This window comes from Sceloporus undulatus, chromosome 2 (assembly GCF_019175285.1).
Source record: "Sceloporus undulatus isolate JIND9_A2432 ecotype Alabama chromosome 2, SceUnd_v1.1, whole genome shotgun sequence".
Classification (NCBI taxonomy): domain Eukaryota; kingdom Metazoa; phylum Chordata; class Lepidosauria; order Squamata; family Phrynosomatidae; genus Sceloporus; species Sceloporus undulatus.
In genome coordinates, this window is record NC_056523.1 from 18,873,816 (window position 1) to 18,891,167 (window position 17,352).

The following is a 17,352-nucleotide window of genomic DNA, read 5'->3' on the forward strand; positions in this document are numbered from 1 at the left end:
ATTGTTAGCTCAGCATTGACTGATGCAAGGCGTGCACTGGGATTGCATCATGTTAAGTAGAAATGGTGTTAACCATTTACCAACACTCTATATTACTGCACTGAGACTAAATGCATAAAAATAGTCAGTTGTAAATAGTGTTGGTGATTGATGGTTGGATTGGTCAGATTGTTATACTGCAGACTGTGATGTTTGAGAGGAGTCATCAGGAGAGCTTGTACCTATTTTAAATATTTTTGCAACTTATATAAAGAACCTCCAAGGACTGGAATAATATCAACAGTGTCTGTGTGTGGTCAGTATTTAAACTAAACTGGTGATCCTGTACTCTGCTACTGCTAGCTACTCAGCACCTCTCAGTTTGCCACACTCCTCATGGCACCTTTTGAATTCAGTTACATTGTTTTCCATTGCGCATCTGGTCATTTTCAGTTCTGGATGCAATTTCCCCTAACAGTAGTCAGAGTGCAACAGAAGCAATAGGTTAGTATCTTGTTTAAGAACAATTAAGTAGATCTTTGTGCAGTAACTGAGGGCTCATTGAAAAACCATCACATGAGCTCTATTCTGTCTATAGAGACAGAGTGCATGATTGATTACAACATTTTTCAAGGGATTGTACAAGTAAATGCCAGTTTAAACATTATTGGAGTGTCTTGTATTGTATTAGTTGCTGATTTGCTGCCCTGTGCATATTGCAAACTAATTCTCCTACATTTCTAATTATTGAAAGGATTTTGTAATGCACTACAAAGGAAAAGTCCATCTTGGTTGGCTTCAAGAAAGCCCAGATCAAATCTGGCCATGGATAAATAGAGAGAAAAACACAATGTGAGTTTCCATACATATATACTAATCCTGGTCTTCAAGTTATGTAACCAAAATGGACCACTCAGGCACACAAGGAAGACATTGTATCTATCAGAGCTCAAGAGAATCCCATCACCATAACTGTACAAATAAATTAAAAATTAAAATGTTGAGAAAATACCTTAAAGGGAATCAATTAGTCAATTTCACTCCTGGAGGAGTCAAATTGTCAAGAGCTGACCATATCCCATAAGCACAGAAATGCAAAGAGCTTTGAAAGGGACATAGTAAAATGGATGAGAGAGAGGAAATAAAATGGATTCTGGGCAGGAAGAGGTGAGGTGTTTGTTCCCTAGCAAAACTGTACCTCCCATACTTCCATGTGGAGGAACTTGAGCAGAAAGACCGTCCCTGATCAGCTATGTCCTTCCTAATAAGTGAGAAGATATCTTTGAATATTAAGTTCAAGTACAAGATTCCAAAGTGTTACAGAGAAAACTGGGGACACATCGCAAGATGCCCAAAATATGGCTTTTTATTAGTTTTTTTAAAGGTCCAATGCATTTCAGCATGTGAATGCTCCCCAAACCTTTTCAGGACTGTTTAAAATGATAGAATCACAGATCATAGGGTGTGGAATAGATGGACCAAATAAAGTGGCTTGCTATCACTCTTGAAGGTGGCAGATTCATACAACACATGCCTCCAAATTGTGGTGGAAACCGGAACAAGCCATGCTCTAGAGCTAAAGCCGGAGAGTGCAGAAGATGCACATTTTGCACCTGGAAATAAATGGCCTGATGCCAGTGTGGAGCGGCTACAATGCAAACAAAGTGAACAGTGACAAATCTAATGGATTTAATTACACATCCATAAACCAGACGTCCAACAGGGGGCTGAGGTGGTTGAAAGGGTTGAAAGGCACCTTTAAGGAGATCCCTGATTGTTCAGCACTCTGATGCTCCAATGCCATTGACTAATAAAGCATTGCATGTGTGCATGATCAAAGGTGCGGCCATCCAATGGGATGGCATCTGGGTGAGATGTGGGAGATACTTGAAGGTCACAGGAGGTTATTTGTGCAGTTGGGCCATGTGCATTTGGGCTGCCTTGGGGTGGGCTGTGGGGTTTACCCACTTTCTGAAAAAGCATGTTCAAGCCACTTTTTCCTGCCCATTTGCTCCAGCCCAGAGAGTTGGAAGGGGCCACAAGGGCCATCTATTACACAAACTAAAGTAGCCCTGAAAGGATACCCATCCAGGCTCTGTTTAAAACCACACTCCAAGGCACTCTGTTCAAACAGCTCTTTCATAAAAATAAAATAAATCCGGATGTTTTGATGAAATCTCTTTATAGTTTTTCGTGGGGGTTTTTTGGGCTATGTGGCCATATTCTAGAAGAGTTTATTCCTGACGGTCACCAGCATCTGTGGCTGGCATTTCCAGAAAATGCCACAAAAAACTCTGGATGCTGGCACATGAAGCCTCGACTTCACACTGAGCTGCACTCCAGCAAGTTCAGAGTTTTACTTAAGAAATGCAGAATATTAACAAGCTAAAATTCTGATAATGATTGAAACTCTGAAAAGTTGCATGGGTGTTGAATTTGATGTCCCCTGTATGTGATATTCCCTTGTAAATTATCTTTGGCTGTATTTTCCAGGGTGTTTCAGGAAGGTGCATCCCTTGTTGATGCATTTCTGTTGTGTTTTCCTTACAGCAACCTGAAGGTGATTGGAAAAGGAGGAAACTTGCTTATTTAAACAGTGAAGGCACTGCCACTGCTTCGAGTGTAGCACAGAACTACTTTGGGTTTGCAATAGCCTGATGTATGTAATGATCAAATGGAGTATGAACACATCCTTTTCTGCAAGCAACACCAGGCAGCCAACCTGCTCTGACGGACCTGCAGCCAAACTGAGCCATTGAAATTCTCTAGCCTGGCTTGCTGACCAGACTCCTCTAGTCTCCTCTTGCCTCGGAGGTCTTGCACACCCAGAATTGATCGCGCTCCATTTAGTTGTAGGGTCCCGTTGTTTTCACCAAAAGAAAGAGAAATTGGGATATCCTTCAGGGTGTGGTTGGTTTTTTCCTTTCGGAAATGGGTATGTGTTCTAAACTTATTTCTAAATATTCTTAATAAGTTTAGAACACAACATAGACTCATAGAATCATAGAATTGTAGAGTTGGAAGAGACCCCAAGGGCCATCCAGTACAACCCCTGCCATTGTAGGAAATCCAAATCAAAGCATCCCCGACAGATGGCCCTCCCGCCTCTGCTTAAAGCCCTCAAGGAAGGAGACTCCACTACCATTCCGAGGAAAGAGTGTGTTCCCAGTCGAACAGACCTTACTGTGAGAAGTTCCTCCTAATGTTGAGGTGGAATCTCTTTTCCTGGAGCTTGCATCCATTATTCAGGGTCCTAGCTCTGGAGAGCAGAAAACAAAGCTTCTCTCTCCTCAATATGACATCCCTTCAAATATTTAAACAGGGCAATCACTTATCCTTGGCTCCTAAATACCCGCTCCCTAAGTTCTCCTCATAGGGCATGGTTTCCAGACCCTTCACCATTTTAGTCGCCCCTCCTTTGGCACACTCGTTTCTCCACATCCTTTTTAAATTATGGTTTCCCAACTGGCACAATATTCCAGTGGGGTCTGACCAAAAACAGCAATATAGTGGCACATTTACTTCCCTTGATCTCAGCACACTTACTTTTATTGATGCAGCCTAAATCACATTGGCCTTGTTAGCTGCGTATTGCATTGTTTGACCATGTTCAACTTGGTCTACTTGGACTCCTAGATCACTTTCACATGTAGTATCATTCAGCCAGGTTCCCCCATCTCTATCTGTGCATTTTATTTTTCCACCCTAAGTGGACTACTTTTCCGATTGTTATCTGACATTTGATTTGATATTTGATTTTTAATTTGTTGCCTGCTTTCTTTATCTAATTCTATTTGTATTATTTATATTGTTTTATATGTATTTTTGTAGAATGTTACCCATTGGCAGGTTTCACTTTTTATTGTTTTATTGTTTTGTATGTACAGCGCTGTGTAAATCTACAGACTATATAAATAAAGTTATAATATAATAATAATATTGGGATAAAATTTTGGATAAAAAAGTAAAGAAAAAAATTGAATAAATGAATATATAGTAAATGTTTGGTATGTGTTTGGATACATATGTAGGTGTGTGTATACACACACACACACAACACAGATAGATAGTACTCAAATCTAATATAGAATGTGGAAAGTATTGAGTATAGAAAGAAGGAATTTTTAAAGCAGTAATGAGTAAGGGTAAAAAATTAGCGTTATGATACACATTGATCTTGGAAGGTTATCAGGAATTGGAAAAAAATATTTAGGAGACAAAAGGGGGAAATAAAAGATCTGGTCAAATTATGTTGAAGCTGGGCAAAAATAAATCTGCTCTAGATAGGAAAAATAAGCAAAAAAGTTGAAAAGGATATATAGGAAAAGTTCTGTGGTTTACCTGCTTGTATATTTATGTTTTATGTTTATGTTTACGTTTTGTCTTTGAAGGTAGAACCTATGGTATGTAAGGTGAGGTACATGTTAAGTATGCTATGTAAGGTCTTGTATATGTTATATATGGGTATGTATGTTTGTATGGTGTGTGCCTATATGTATATTAGGGTTTTTAATAAAAAACTTTTTATAAAGAGAAGGGTATGTGGTTTACTCTCGGAGGTAATTGTGGAATTCATATCCATAAACTGCAAGCCACAAACTCAGATAGCTCTAAAGGCATTTGATGTGTTGTTGGTGCAAAAGAGTTGACAACTCCATGTTAGTTGTGGAACTGTTCAGAATGAGCATATGGAGAATCTGGTGGTCCACTGAAAACTATGCTTCCAGCAGTGACCAAATACAATTTAACAAGCAAAGTTAACTGAGAGAAGAACACTAATCCTATTATTTCCACTAAGCCAATTATATTTTGTATTAAATGCCCAATGTAAAAGAGGTTCAGCCCCAGTTACCACTTATATGAAGCTTCTGTCTCACAAACCCATGTGGTCACAGTACTGCAGGCTTCAGTATAATTTTGTGTCCATTCAGCACCCACAGCTGTTTGCTTCCACTGGACCCAGTTGTTGCAATCTGCAGGAAAAAAGAGAAGGTTGCTGGCAGTTTGGAAAGAAGGTCAAATCTACTGCTGCAGATTCCTCTGCCTCTTGATAGGATTGGTATAAGCACCCTTTCCAGACTAGAAACTTAACTTTCTAACTTCATGGATCTTTTTAAAAAAAAATCTTCCTCCTCCTTCCCTCTTCCCATGTATTGAAGTGGGGAACTATTAGCGTTAGATCACCAAATCTTCTTCTGTTCTTCTCTGTCTCAGTGTCTCACCTTTTCACCATTTCTTATCTGTTATCTAGCACAAATATGGGAATAAAGAGTTAAGAGGAGGAGGAACCCTATGGTAGTTGTAGAGGGGAACAATAGCTCGAGGAAGCCCTGAAGCCACGTACCTACTCCAAATTCATCGATGACAAGTAAATTCAGTTTGCTGTGTTATGCTAACATATGGAGAGTTTTTTAAAAAGAAAAGGAATTTTTCCAGAAGATGTAGAAGGTGAAAAGCAGAGAGTACACTGGAAACGCAGAAAGGTCAGGTAGAGTGAGGGAATTAGACCAATCCACAGGTATATGTCAGTCCACTCACCAGTGATGTCCATATATAGACTGAAAGGAGTATCTTTTTTAAACCACATTAGCTGTGTGTGGAGATATTGATATAGGGGGGTGGGGGTGGTATGTTTTGTTCCCAAAAGACAAAATGTTAGAAAACTAGAAAATGGGTGACAACACTAAGGGGAACATGTTTTGGGTCTTCAGGGGGAGGGTGTTGAAGATAGCATTAGAAACCCATTACTAGAGAAAAACATTTGGTCTTTCTGAATGATCTCAGAAACTTCCCTTCAGCTCCAGTTGATTTTGAGGAAACTGATTGTCTGAATCAATTTTTGCCATATGTGTCAGGGAAATACTCCTGTTTTTCATCTAAGGGAGAGCCATCCACCCAGTCCACTTTCTTTCAGGGAATGTGAGCGTCAGTCCAATCCACAACACACTGTGTTTCTCCTAACGTCTGAATAAAAGCCTGTAAACAGAATAATTATTGTTCATGCTGTACTAAAATGCTCCCCTGCCCTAAAACAAGTATGGCAACAATAAAGGTAATATGCATCTAATAAAATGTTCTGCTAGACGCCACAATATTTCTTGATCCATGATTTTCTAACCCAAGTAACAATATTTTAACTATTCAAATAGTGAGCAGAGGCTAAGGAAGAGCATGTTAATTATTCACACTGAGGAAAATAAGCAGTTTTCTGTGCAAAAAAAGTTGTTTTCTGACTAATCAACCATGTGCAAAACTTTGTGTACAATGTTTCTCAATTAAACATTTTCCAGTGGCATAATTAATATTCCTGTATTGAAATATTATTTTCCATGGGTTTCTCAACACTTGAAAAACAGTTTTTCTCTCACAATTTTGATTTTTAAAAAAATTATTCTTTTGATTCTTGAAGGCCACCTGTCCTTTCTCAAGGGACTCAGATTGGCTCACAACTTAAAAAAACACACACCAGTAGCCATGCTATTTTACTTCCATTTCTACTATAGATGGGCATTTCTTCTCCAAACTATGGTTTTCATTGGTGAGCATGATGCAGGTTTAGATATGTGTAAACATATCTTTTCTTGAAGAGTGAAACATGCAAAAAGTGCAATTTGGCCTTTTTTCTAGCAGTTCTCTACGGTGGTGGTTTCCAAGTTTTACTCCAACAGGAATTATGGGGTTGTAAAGTCCAAAACATCTGGAGGACCAACAGTTGGAAACCACTGGCCTAAAACAAAGGGTAATGATACTCACCACCCATAGCAAATCTGGCAGTGCTAAACTGTAGAAAGAAACAAACCGGAGAGTTTTTAGATGGACAAAGGTGACAGGAGCATGTGGGATGTCCATCAGTTTGCCTATCTGAAAATCTCATGCATACCACTATCTTTCTTCTCTTTACATTTTCTTGACTCAGAAAAAGCCCTCCATTGCTGCCTTCCTGTTTTAGACTACGGTTTCTCGCCAGCCTTTCATCTTGTGACTGACTGTTTTCATTCACTTCAAGGATGATTCATAGAATCACAGAATCATAGACCATAGAGCTAGAGTTGGAAGAGACCACAAGGGCCATCCGTCCAACCCTCTGCATGCAGGAATCACAATCAAGCACCCCGCAGATGGCCATCATCCAGCCTCTGTTTAAGACTTTCAAAGAGAAGATTCCACCACTTTCTGAGGGGGTAATCCATTGTTGAACAGCTCTTGCTGTAGGAGTTCCTCCCTGATGTGGAGGTGAATTTCTTTCTTGGAGCTTACATCCACTTGTTCTCTGGAGCAGCAGAAACAAGCTTGCTCCATCCTCAACACTTCAAAGATTTCACCAGTCGTCAAGTCAAAGTGATGGTATAAGAAGGTTCCATTCTTAGCTTTCCCATGTTTCAATCAACCTCTCAGATCTGTCAACCTCATTATGCTTTTCTATTAGTGGCAATCACATTTATACATTAAGAAATGTTTATGGCCTGCTTGCAAAATTGTCCTCATCCAGAAAGTTGACATAGTTGTCATGCAAGATTGCTGGATTGTTTTGCTATCTCAGGCAAAGAAAAAAAAGGTACACAACTACAACTTACTCCATCTATTTCTTTCCCTGTTCCTCACTGTATCTGCCTAGGTATATCAGGTTCTGATATAATTTTCTGTGCAGAAAACATTTGAAACCACATGTGAAATTTGCATAGATTAAGTCTTGAAGTGTGACTTGTATTCAAAAACAAATTTACAAAGACGTTATTACAGTGGTAACAAAATTCTTTAAATTATTCATTTCTTCCTTTGAAAACAGATTCAGCAAAGAATGACATCCATAGTCAGGTCTGACTGAAATGAAGGGGGCATCTCCAGAGGTAAGGTGGAGACAGAGCTATAGTATTATGGTGCAGATTATGGTGAGAGTTGTACAGACCATAGCCACACACCTTGTTGGGTGTGCACCCAAAGGAATTTTGCTGCCTGAGGCAGAACACTAAATTGTACCTCTTATTCCCAGTGTCAAGGTGCATAGTATCCTGGTCTTTCTGTCTGTCATGCACCTCCCACTTCCTGAGAGCTAATATAAAATAACAACAAATGAAATAACTAACAATTTGTTTCTTTATATGCCAGCTAAAATCTGGTATCCAAGACATCCATCTCATTATGCTCAAAACAGAGGTGGGCAGCTGTGGAAGTTTAGCAGACTACATTAGTCCTCCTGGAGACATTGGGCAGCTGAACCCACCCCACTGCACCCAATCCCCCCAAAATCCCAAAATATTTTTGCCCTCAAATACCTTCTAGGGGGTATGTGGAAATTTTCACTATATTCTGGACCTTCTCAGGCCATTTTAGGTCCAGAAGTGGCCTTTTTACAACAGAAAATGAGCAGAAAACACTTTCTGTTCACTTCCTATTGTAAAATGGCTTCTCCTGGGACTAAGGTGACCTCCCCAAAAATACAATGGAAATGCCATGAGTATCCTCTGAAAGCATTTGGAAGTTAAAAATATGGGGGGGGGGTCCAAAACCATTTTTTGAATGGGGGGGGTCATGGAGGCTGCCAAATGTGGTAGAAATGGCCTCCACACACCCTAGAAGTCTTTTTTTAATCTGGGGTGGGTGGGTCCTAGGTGCTATATAAATGGCCCGGGAGATTACATATGGGCTACAGGCCATATTGAGCCATCTCTGGCCTAAACGTGGGTCTCATCCTGGCCATTTTTCCCATGTATCATTTTAACTGTAAAGCTAGAATGAAGTTGGACATGCAATATTCCTTGCACAGAGTCTTTAAGCACCATGTTTATATTACATAGTTCCCCACACCAAAACTTCCTTTGCCCTATTGAAACTAAAGGACAGATGTGTTGTTTAAACTTACCACTTCTTCCTGTTTCTGTACCACCAGCATTTGGGAGTCTTTTGTCCTGCAGTCTTCCTGACTCTTCTTCCAGGTTCCTTGTTCTTTAGAGACCCAGTAGCATTTGTTCTCATGACGGAACCAATTTTGAGGACAAATTTTACACTTAAAGCTCTCTGAAAAGGAATAAAATGTATGGGAATATAGACTACTGTGTGTCTGAATCAGTGGTACTATATGAGAATTTGGTCTAAGCCTACAATTATAGATTTTTAATACTCCATCTCAATTATTTACACTTCAAGCCTTTCCCATAAAAACACCAAGATCTTGCAACAAAGTATATGTATGTCCACAGCAGATTATACAACCAAGCTCTGAGTGAGATCAAAAACCAGGGACAATGTAGGAAATCCATGATCAAGACCTCTTGACCTCTATTTCCTTTGCTTTGTTTAAAAGGAACTGTGAGTGAGGCAAATTAGAAAGACAAGGTAATCTTTCCCCCTTGCCATGTCTGTAAATTATCCCTGCGTTCCTTAACAAAAGCTGCTATTAAACACAGAGAAGAGCAAAGAAGGGTGTAATATAAGTACTGATTCTTTTTATCATCTGTAGCTAATAGCAGCTATGTTTGAGAGACACTTTCTAACTAGTGGGTGTTTGGTGACTCCCATGTTAGCATGATGGTGAATACATTCTGGGGTTTAGGCTTAATTCTAAAGGAGGCATCCAAGACCTGAAACACATGTGCCAAAAGAAGTAGTTTCTGGTTGCATTGGAGGTGCACCATTTATATGACACATATCTCCAATGTGGCTTGAAGCCACTCCAAGGCCATGCTTCAATCCTTTAGTCCAGTGCAAAAAGGAGCTGGTGTAATCCAGCTCCTGACAGCACAGCTTGGGTCCGGTGGTGGCAGCTTGCTTTCGGAGTGGGCTGTACACTCGCCATGGATCTGAACTGCTTGTGGCCGGAGTGGCCTTGGGATGCACTTTCTCAGCCATCTTCTTTGCCTCCAAGTTGCCTAAATTAGCTCCTTTAAATTTGGGGCCGTACATTTCACCCTGCCTCATTCACCAACTTTTGCTGCTGTTCCAGATGACATCATTTTCCATTTGTACTTCTGCCTTTCTTTCCCACCACTTCTTTTATCTTTTCTTCCTTTCAACATTATGATAAGGGATAAAAGATGAACTAGCTGCACAAGTATAGTCCTCCGTTTAAGCAGTCAATATCTAATCACATTTTATTTGGCTCATAGAGAGTCTCCTGAAAGTCTGGCTTCAAATATCTCCCAGAGTTCCCTGTTGCAACTTTTTGTGTCCAGAATCCATTTTATATTTAGAAAGTAATACATTTCACAATTAGGAGGAAAAGTTGCATGTAATATCATACGTTAATATAAATAAACACCACTGGCATTGTTATTTATATTCTGGAGTTGTGATTATATATATGACAGCTATAAGATTGGTCTTTCAGTGAAATCTCAGCACCTCATGGTTTCTATGTTTTATAGTTCCTACAACATTTGGGGAAATTTGCTATAATAGTGTGCCCTTCTTTACTTTTGTCACAGAGAAAAAATGCCAATACCTGCCAAGCTGCTATGAAGTGGCTTACACAAAAACTGTTTCAAGTGAGAGATAACATTCTCCAGGCTGGTCTTATTTTCTGTGCCATTGCTCAGTTCTTGAGACACAGAAGCATCTGCATATTGAGTTGTCTGAAAAGCTTGAAAAAGTAAAATCCATTTAGGTGGTTACAACACTAAGAAAACATTACATGCCAACAGTTTTTAGACAAAAAGAATAACATACTGTTTTCACCAGTATGCTAAGGCTGACCTTAGGACAAATTCCAGAGTCTATATTGTGGTAAAATCTTTCTTAGACCAATCAAAAAGGTCTTCAAAAATCTCTGTATAAGCTTTGAAGACCACAGGTTTTTTCAGCAAGCCAAGATACTTTAAAAAGCATGCAGGACAAAAGGTGTATTTAGAATAATAATATAAAGAATCATGCTGTTTGCATGGATTTTTTAAAAAGAAAATAAGCAAGGACAGTTCTACAGACCACCAAATTAGGTTCAGCAGGCCATACTCCTACACCTCCAGAATACAAGAAGGGCAAGAAAATAAATTCAATAATATTGGGTTCTCTATTTCAGAATGCATGCATTGTGACATTTTCATAGAGAGTTCACTATGGTTCCGCTGGTTGTATATAGAGAAGTAGTTGGCCCTTTGATTAATTTCCTATGTGGACCTTGAGGCTCTAAAAGAGTGGCTTATTGGTTCATCACACATTTGTAGGAAAGATGCATGAACCATCTGAACATTCTGCCCTAAGGAAGAACATCCAACAGGGCAGGACTTCCAGCTGGAGCAGACCATAAATACATTAATGAATCTGGTTTAGCATATTGGTGGAGGATACCCTGCCTTACTGTGAATTCACTTATACAGTGGCATTCTCAGAAATATTGCTGTCCTAGTACAAACTACAATGTATAACCTAGACTAACTACTCACCATAAATTCGCAGAGCTATGGCAGCTCCTGCTAGGAGAAGAAACACAACACCTCCGGCTCCAACAATGATCTGACACCAGCGATGATGGCTCAGTTGGGTTTCTACAAGAGCCAATATATGAAAAATCATCTTTGGCTTCAGTAAATATATAAAACAATGACAGAAAGCTTCTTTGAAAAAATGGATCTGCCATGAATCCTGTGCACCAAGAGTGAAAACCTCTGTCCTGTGGGCAAAGTACAACCAACAGAGTTTCTCCATCTAGCCTGCAGGGGTGCTGGTGGCTACCAGATCAATTAGATACTAAATCCACTGCACAAAAGGAGCCCTGGTGGCACAATGGTTAAATGCCAGTACTGTAGCCACAACATTGTGAGCTCAATCCTGCAGGGCTTCAGGTTAACTCTACCTTCCATCATTCCATTTGTTGCTTGTTGTTGCTTGCCTTCAAGTCATAGCTGACTTATGGCAACCCTAAGGTGAACCTACTGTGGGGTTTTCTTGGCACGATTTGGTCAGTGGAAGTTTGCTATTGTCTTCTCCTGAGGCTGAAAGAGTGTGATTTGCTCAAGGTCACCCAGTGGGGTTTCATGGCCAATCAGGGAATTGAACCCTGGTCTACTAAATCATAGTCCAATGTTCAAACCACAATGCCACACTAGCTACTCTGTCCTTCTGTAAGTAGGTAAAATGAGTACCCAGTTTGTTGGAAGCAATTGGCTAACACATTGTAAACTGCCTATAAAGCAATATAGAAATGTAGGTGCTATTTATTCATTGTATTTATTTATTTCAATCATTTATATCCCACCTTTCTCCCACAGTGGGATTCAAGGCAGGTTAGCTATTGCTATTGCTATTTTAACCTTTACTTGTAAGAAGATATCCAAGTTCTGAACTCTATCTTTAAAAGAGGCCCAAGGCTTTGGATAACTCCTAAAAGTTTGGACTAAAATCCATAGTGGATCCACCATTCCACTGACATGGGAGCTACCAGCCAGCACTCCTGCCCTGTAAGCTTTCTTCTGAACACTATGTACTTTCCTGGCAACAACTAGCTCTTATCTCTAATCATCAGCAGGAGGGGAACCAATTTATAAATCCATATTAGAATAATACCTCCATCAGGCCACCCAAAAGATCACCAAAGGTTTCAAGAGTTCCAGGCACATTACAAAAAGCAAGTGGAGAGGGAGAGAAAAAAGCCTGATCTGATGCTAAACTCAGGATGCTAGCATACCAGGGAGCCACAGACATTCAAATTAGAATGGAATGGACAATTTCCCAAGGTTGTGAGAAGGACACATTGGATACTTTACAACTCATTAATGGTCCCATCCTGCCATGGCAGCAAAAAGGTTACTTCTCTGAAGATGCCAGCCACAGATGCTGGCGAAACGTCAGAAATAAACTCTTCTCGAACATGGCCACATAGCCCAAAAAACCCACAAAAAAGGTTACTTTTAAATTATTACACTGCTGCTGAAATCTGGAGAGGCAGCAGGAGCAAAATAAAATAAAATAAAATTGTTGTTGTTGTGTGCCTTCAAGTTGTTTATGACTTATGGTACCCTGAGGTGAACCTATCATGTGGTTTTCTTGGCAAGTTTCTTCAGAACGGGTTTGCATTGCTACCTTCTGAGGCTATTACTCGCTCAAGGTTGCCCAGTGGGTTTCCGTGGCTGAGCTGAGATTTGAACCCTGGTCTCCAGAGTCATAGTCCAGCACTCAAATCACTAAATCAAGGCTCCCAATACTTCTCATTAAAACAAGGTCTTACATACCTGATTCCTGAGAACCTTGGTAAAGCTGTTGTACTTTCCTCGTGCAGACATTAAGTGCCATGTAGCCCTCTTCATCCTCCATTTGCGAAGAGTGTCCTGTTAGAAGTTGTGTATATGAGATGGCCAGGAAGAGAGATCTTGAAGCTCAATGCCGTCTGAGAAGGCGCACCGGCTGACCCCTTCTCAGAGAAAAAGAAGCAAACCACACAGGAAGCGAAGCCTCTCTGACCTGATCACCCGTCAACACCTCTGCACTGCTCTTGAAGAATGAATGCTTCCAACAGTGTTTTGTTTCCAAAAATGGTGGTGAGGGAAGATCATGCAGCCCCAAAGATACAATCATGTTGGGAGGGATGCCCCACCCCCGGTTATATATACAAGAACAACAATTTCATTCTCTCTTCTCCAATCAAGAAATACAAATTAATTTTGTTACACCAGACTACAAAAACATGCAGTTGCTGGAGACAGCATTCTTGGGTTGATCAGTGTGAAGACTCTTGCAAGTTGGAATGTGAAGTTCCTAACTTCAAGTCGAAGATAAGATTAAAAAAATCAAAGAATGCAATTACTTCTTACTAGGGAAGTACAGGATCCTTAACTCAGAGATTCCCTCACAACACTAATGAAGAGGCAACAGGAGAGAAAGGTAACACAACAGAAAATGGCCTTGTCATGGGAGATTAGGCAGAGAAAAGCAGGGTGCTTATCCTTTCCTCACTAATTAATCTTCCTTGCAAACTTTCTCCTACACCAGTCATCTGAAATTATCTTCTTTTGCCCTCCAGGTTCTCAGTAAGCTTGGTTTAAAGGGCTGGATCAGGGAGTGGGAGGTGAAGAAGGCATTTGAAGGACAGTATGTCTGTCCTGACAGTAGTCTGAAGAATATTCATATGTGATATGAAAGCAATCTTCAGATACCTCCAGGATTGTCCCATGGGGAAGCTTTTTTCTGCAATTCTAGAGGAGAGGACCTGAATTAATGGATTCCAATTATAAGAAAGGAGATTCTAGCTAAACATTGGGAAGGACTTTTGGATAGTAAGGACTGTTCAACACTGGAACAGAGTACTTCACAAGATGGTGGACTCTCTTTCACTAGATGTTTTTAAACAGGGCTTGAATAGATACTGCTCAGGGATATCTTTGCTATGAATTGGTGCACTGGCAGACAAATGGTCTAGATGACCCTTGGGATCCATTCCAGCTGTGATTCCAAGATACTGATTTATCATCAGGCACAAAAGTAATCAATGAATACTTGGATTAAACATATATCTAATACATTGATTCCCAAAGATAGCAAAGATATTATTATTGGTGGTGGGGAATGAAGCAGTGTGGGGAAGGTATGTCTCTGGGGAAGGAGGGGAAAGAGTATTCAGGGTTGTTGCTTTGAAAGAGTCCTTTCTCAGAGAAAAATGTCGGAACCCAGCTGTACCTCTCTCTGCCACACTGTAGAAGTATTGAGAGTCCTTCCTCATCAGGGTAAGCTTCTCCCTTTACATCCAGTCACCTTTGGAACAGCAGCTGTGCAGCTGATTGAGCAGCAACTAAGAGGCTCTTGCCTGTGTTGGCATTTGCTGCAAGACCAGCATGGGCTAGAGGCTTCTTGGTCTCTGCTCAGTCAGCTGCTCAGTTGTTGCTCCCAGGTAACTGGGTGCAAATGGAGCAGCAGCCAATCATGTAGTGGAGCAGCTGGAGTGGGCAAAGAGGCTTTTCAGTCACTGCTTAACTAGCCATCCTTTTCCTGTACAGCTGGTGCAGGCTTGGGCAGATGCCACTGATGTATTTGCACTTGAGACAGAGAAGAAGGCGGTGACGAGTGGGGTGCAGCTGATGTATATGCTGGTGGCCAGCTGGCTCCTGCATGAACAGTAGACCTAATCTCAAGAAATAGGTGGGGGGGGGGGGGAGGGGCCCTTTAAAAAAAAAAAAAGGGGGGATAGCAAAAAAAAAAAAGTTTTGAGGACTATTGATCTAGAGAAATGTGCTTTTGCATTTTTGGTAGAGGTTCCAGCATTGGCTTTGCTTAGGGGTTTCATTAGGGAGTGCGGCTGTGTGCTGGTGGGACTGAACTGCTTTTCAGGTCTGATGGATTTCTGTCTGGGTGGTAAAAAGTCACCTCTCTCTTCTGCCCATCCAGCAGCTCTGTCAGACCCAGAAACACTGCAGGAGCAACCTACCCTGAGCTGCCTTTTGTGCCTGGTGGGTTTGCTGAAGCAGCTAAAGGCTGCTAAAGAGAGACACTTTCCTCTTCTGCTTTCCCAGCAGCTCCATTAGACTTTGAAAGGCTGTGGGGCAGTGGCAGCAGCCAACTCCCATCAGCAGCTGCTAGTGGGAAGTGGCTGCCTTTCAGGTCTGGTGATTCTGCTGGCCAGGTGGGAAAGTGAGTCACCACCATTTCCTACCCATCTAGCAACTCCACTAGACCTGGAAAAAACTGTTGAAGGGAGAGGAGAGGTATTTAAAAATTATTTTCATTTGGTTTCAGATATACTAGGTAAACAACTGGCTTTGTCCCAGTAGTGTTCCAGCCTGGTGGCAGCAATTCTACCTTTAGCTTTGGAAGTACAAATTGAGACAAAGATCAACCTGTGCCATCTGTTCCTTTCAAACCCAACTATGAATGGTACTCTAGCTCTGGCTTTACATGTCTTTGCAGGAACCTTCCTGATATGTTTGCAGCTTTGTTAATAGCATCAAAGTAAACGTTAAGGTGAATGCAGTTCTTCAGCCTCCAGAAAGGAAATTCTTATGCTGGTTTCATAGAAAAGGAAGGAAGGAAGTGAACACATGTGAGGGGTTAACTAAAGGCCATTTGATCTCAGAAGAGACGCTGGTAACATTTGTACTGTTGGTGTTGCATGCCTTCAAGTTGTTTCTGAACGTGTTGAGTTATTTTTTTGCTTGAACCCCTTCTTAAAATTTTCTAAGACAAAGAATGAATGGAATCTATTTACAGGAATTCACTGAAGCTCTGGGAATAAACAGAACAAAAGCAATAATTATTAAAATATAAGTGGATCTTACTATCTAATAGAGTTGCCAGTTTCCATGCCTGATCTCCAGGTAGGAGATGAGAGTGCCGATCCTCAATTTTGGGGAGGGTAAAGTTCCAGGAAAGAGGAATGGCCTGTACAACACCAGCTTGCTACTAAGTGCAAGATTTCATTATTTTTTGCTGCAAACACAAAGACTCTTCAGTGGGTCTATGTATTTTCTTAGCTAGCTTCTTCCTTCCTGCCCCATCATTGTGGTGCTAAGGCCACCTTCCACTCTGCTGCACATCAACCTTGTCTAGAGTCAAGTTGTCATTGTGTGCCTTCAAGTTATTTCTATCCTATGATTACCATAAGATGACCCTATAATGGAGATTTCTTGGCAAGATTTGTTCAGACTAGAAGAAGCATTTTGGGGGGGGGGATATAGATCTGTTGCTTTACCAAATATTTTCAAAGCTGTACAATACGTAATGTGTCTGTGAATGATTGTTGTCAACCGCCCCCCCCCCCATTTGACCTTGATTCATGATGACCCTGTGAATGAGACACTGCCAAGACACCTATCCTCAACTTCTTCAATAGCTCAATAGCTCAGGTCCTGCAGACTCAGGGCCATTGCCTTCTTGGCTGATTCTATCCATCTGGTATGTGGTCATCCTTTCTTTCTACCATCCATTACCTTTCCTAGAATTATTCTTTTCTAGTGAGTGTTGCCTTATCAAGATGTGGCCAGAATACAACAGCCTTGGGCTGTTTCTGCCACTCTTCAGAATTAATGCAGTTTGACATGGCTTTCACTGTCATGGCTCCATCCTATAGAATCATGAGATTTGTGGTTTGTTGTGGCACCATAGCACTCCAACTGAGAGGGCTAAATATCTCACAAAACTACAGATCCCAGAATTCCATAGCACTGAACCATGACAATTAAAGCATGTCAATCTGCATTAATTCTGCATTGTAAATGCAGCCTCAGTTTAGTCATCTTGGCTTCCAAGGAGAGTTCAGGTTTGATTTGTTCTAGGACGCATTTATTTGGCTTCATAGCCATCCATAGTATCCACAGTACTCCAGCACCACATGTCAAAAGAGTAAAATTTCTTTCTGTCCACTTGCTTTACCACAGAGGATTTACATAAATTCAATCTAGATTATGAGGAAATTGAAATAAAGATTTTCCATACTTTGAATCAATCATTGATCAGAAT

The 17,352-nt window shown here is 40.7% G+C and overlaps 1 protein-coding gene across 1 annotated transcript in view; it reads right to left on the minus strand.

Moving 5' to 3' along the window:
• The window catches only part of LOC121924382 (killer cell lectin-like receptor subfamily F member 1), a 111,413-nt gene extending 97,918 nt beyond the window's left edge, over positions 1–13,495 (minus strand). Inside the window, exons 1-4 of the mRNA XM_042455817.1 lie at positions 13,140–13,495; positions 11,355–11,456; positions 10,418–10,555; positions 8,840–8,994 (exon numbers count right to left, since the gene is read on the minus strand). Of these exons, the coding sequence (XP_042311751.1) occupies positions 8,840–8,994; positions 10,418–10,555; positions 11,355–11,456; positions 13,140–13,221 (477 nt within the window). The 5' untranslated portion in view covers positions 13,222–13,495. The remainder of the gene's footprint in view (positions 1–8,839; positions 8,995–10,417; positions 10,556–11,354; positions 11,457–13,139) is intronic.
• Positions 13,496–17,352: the final 3,857 nt, after the last annotated feature.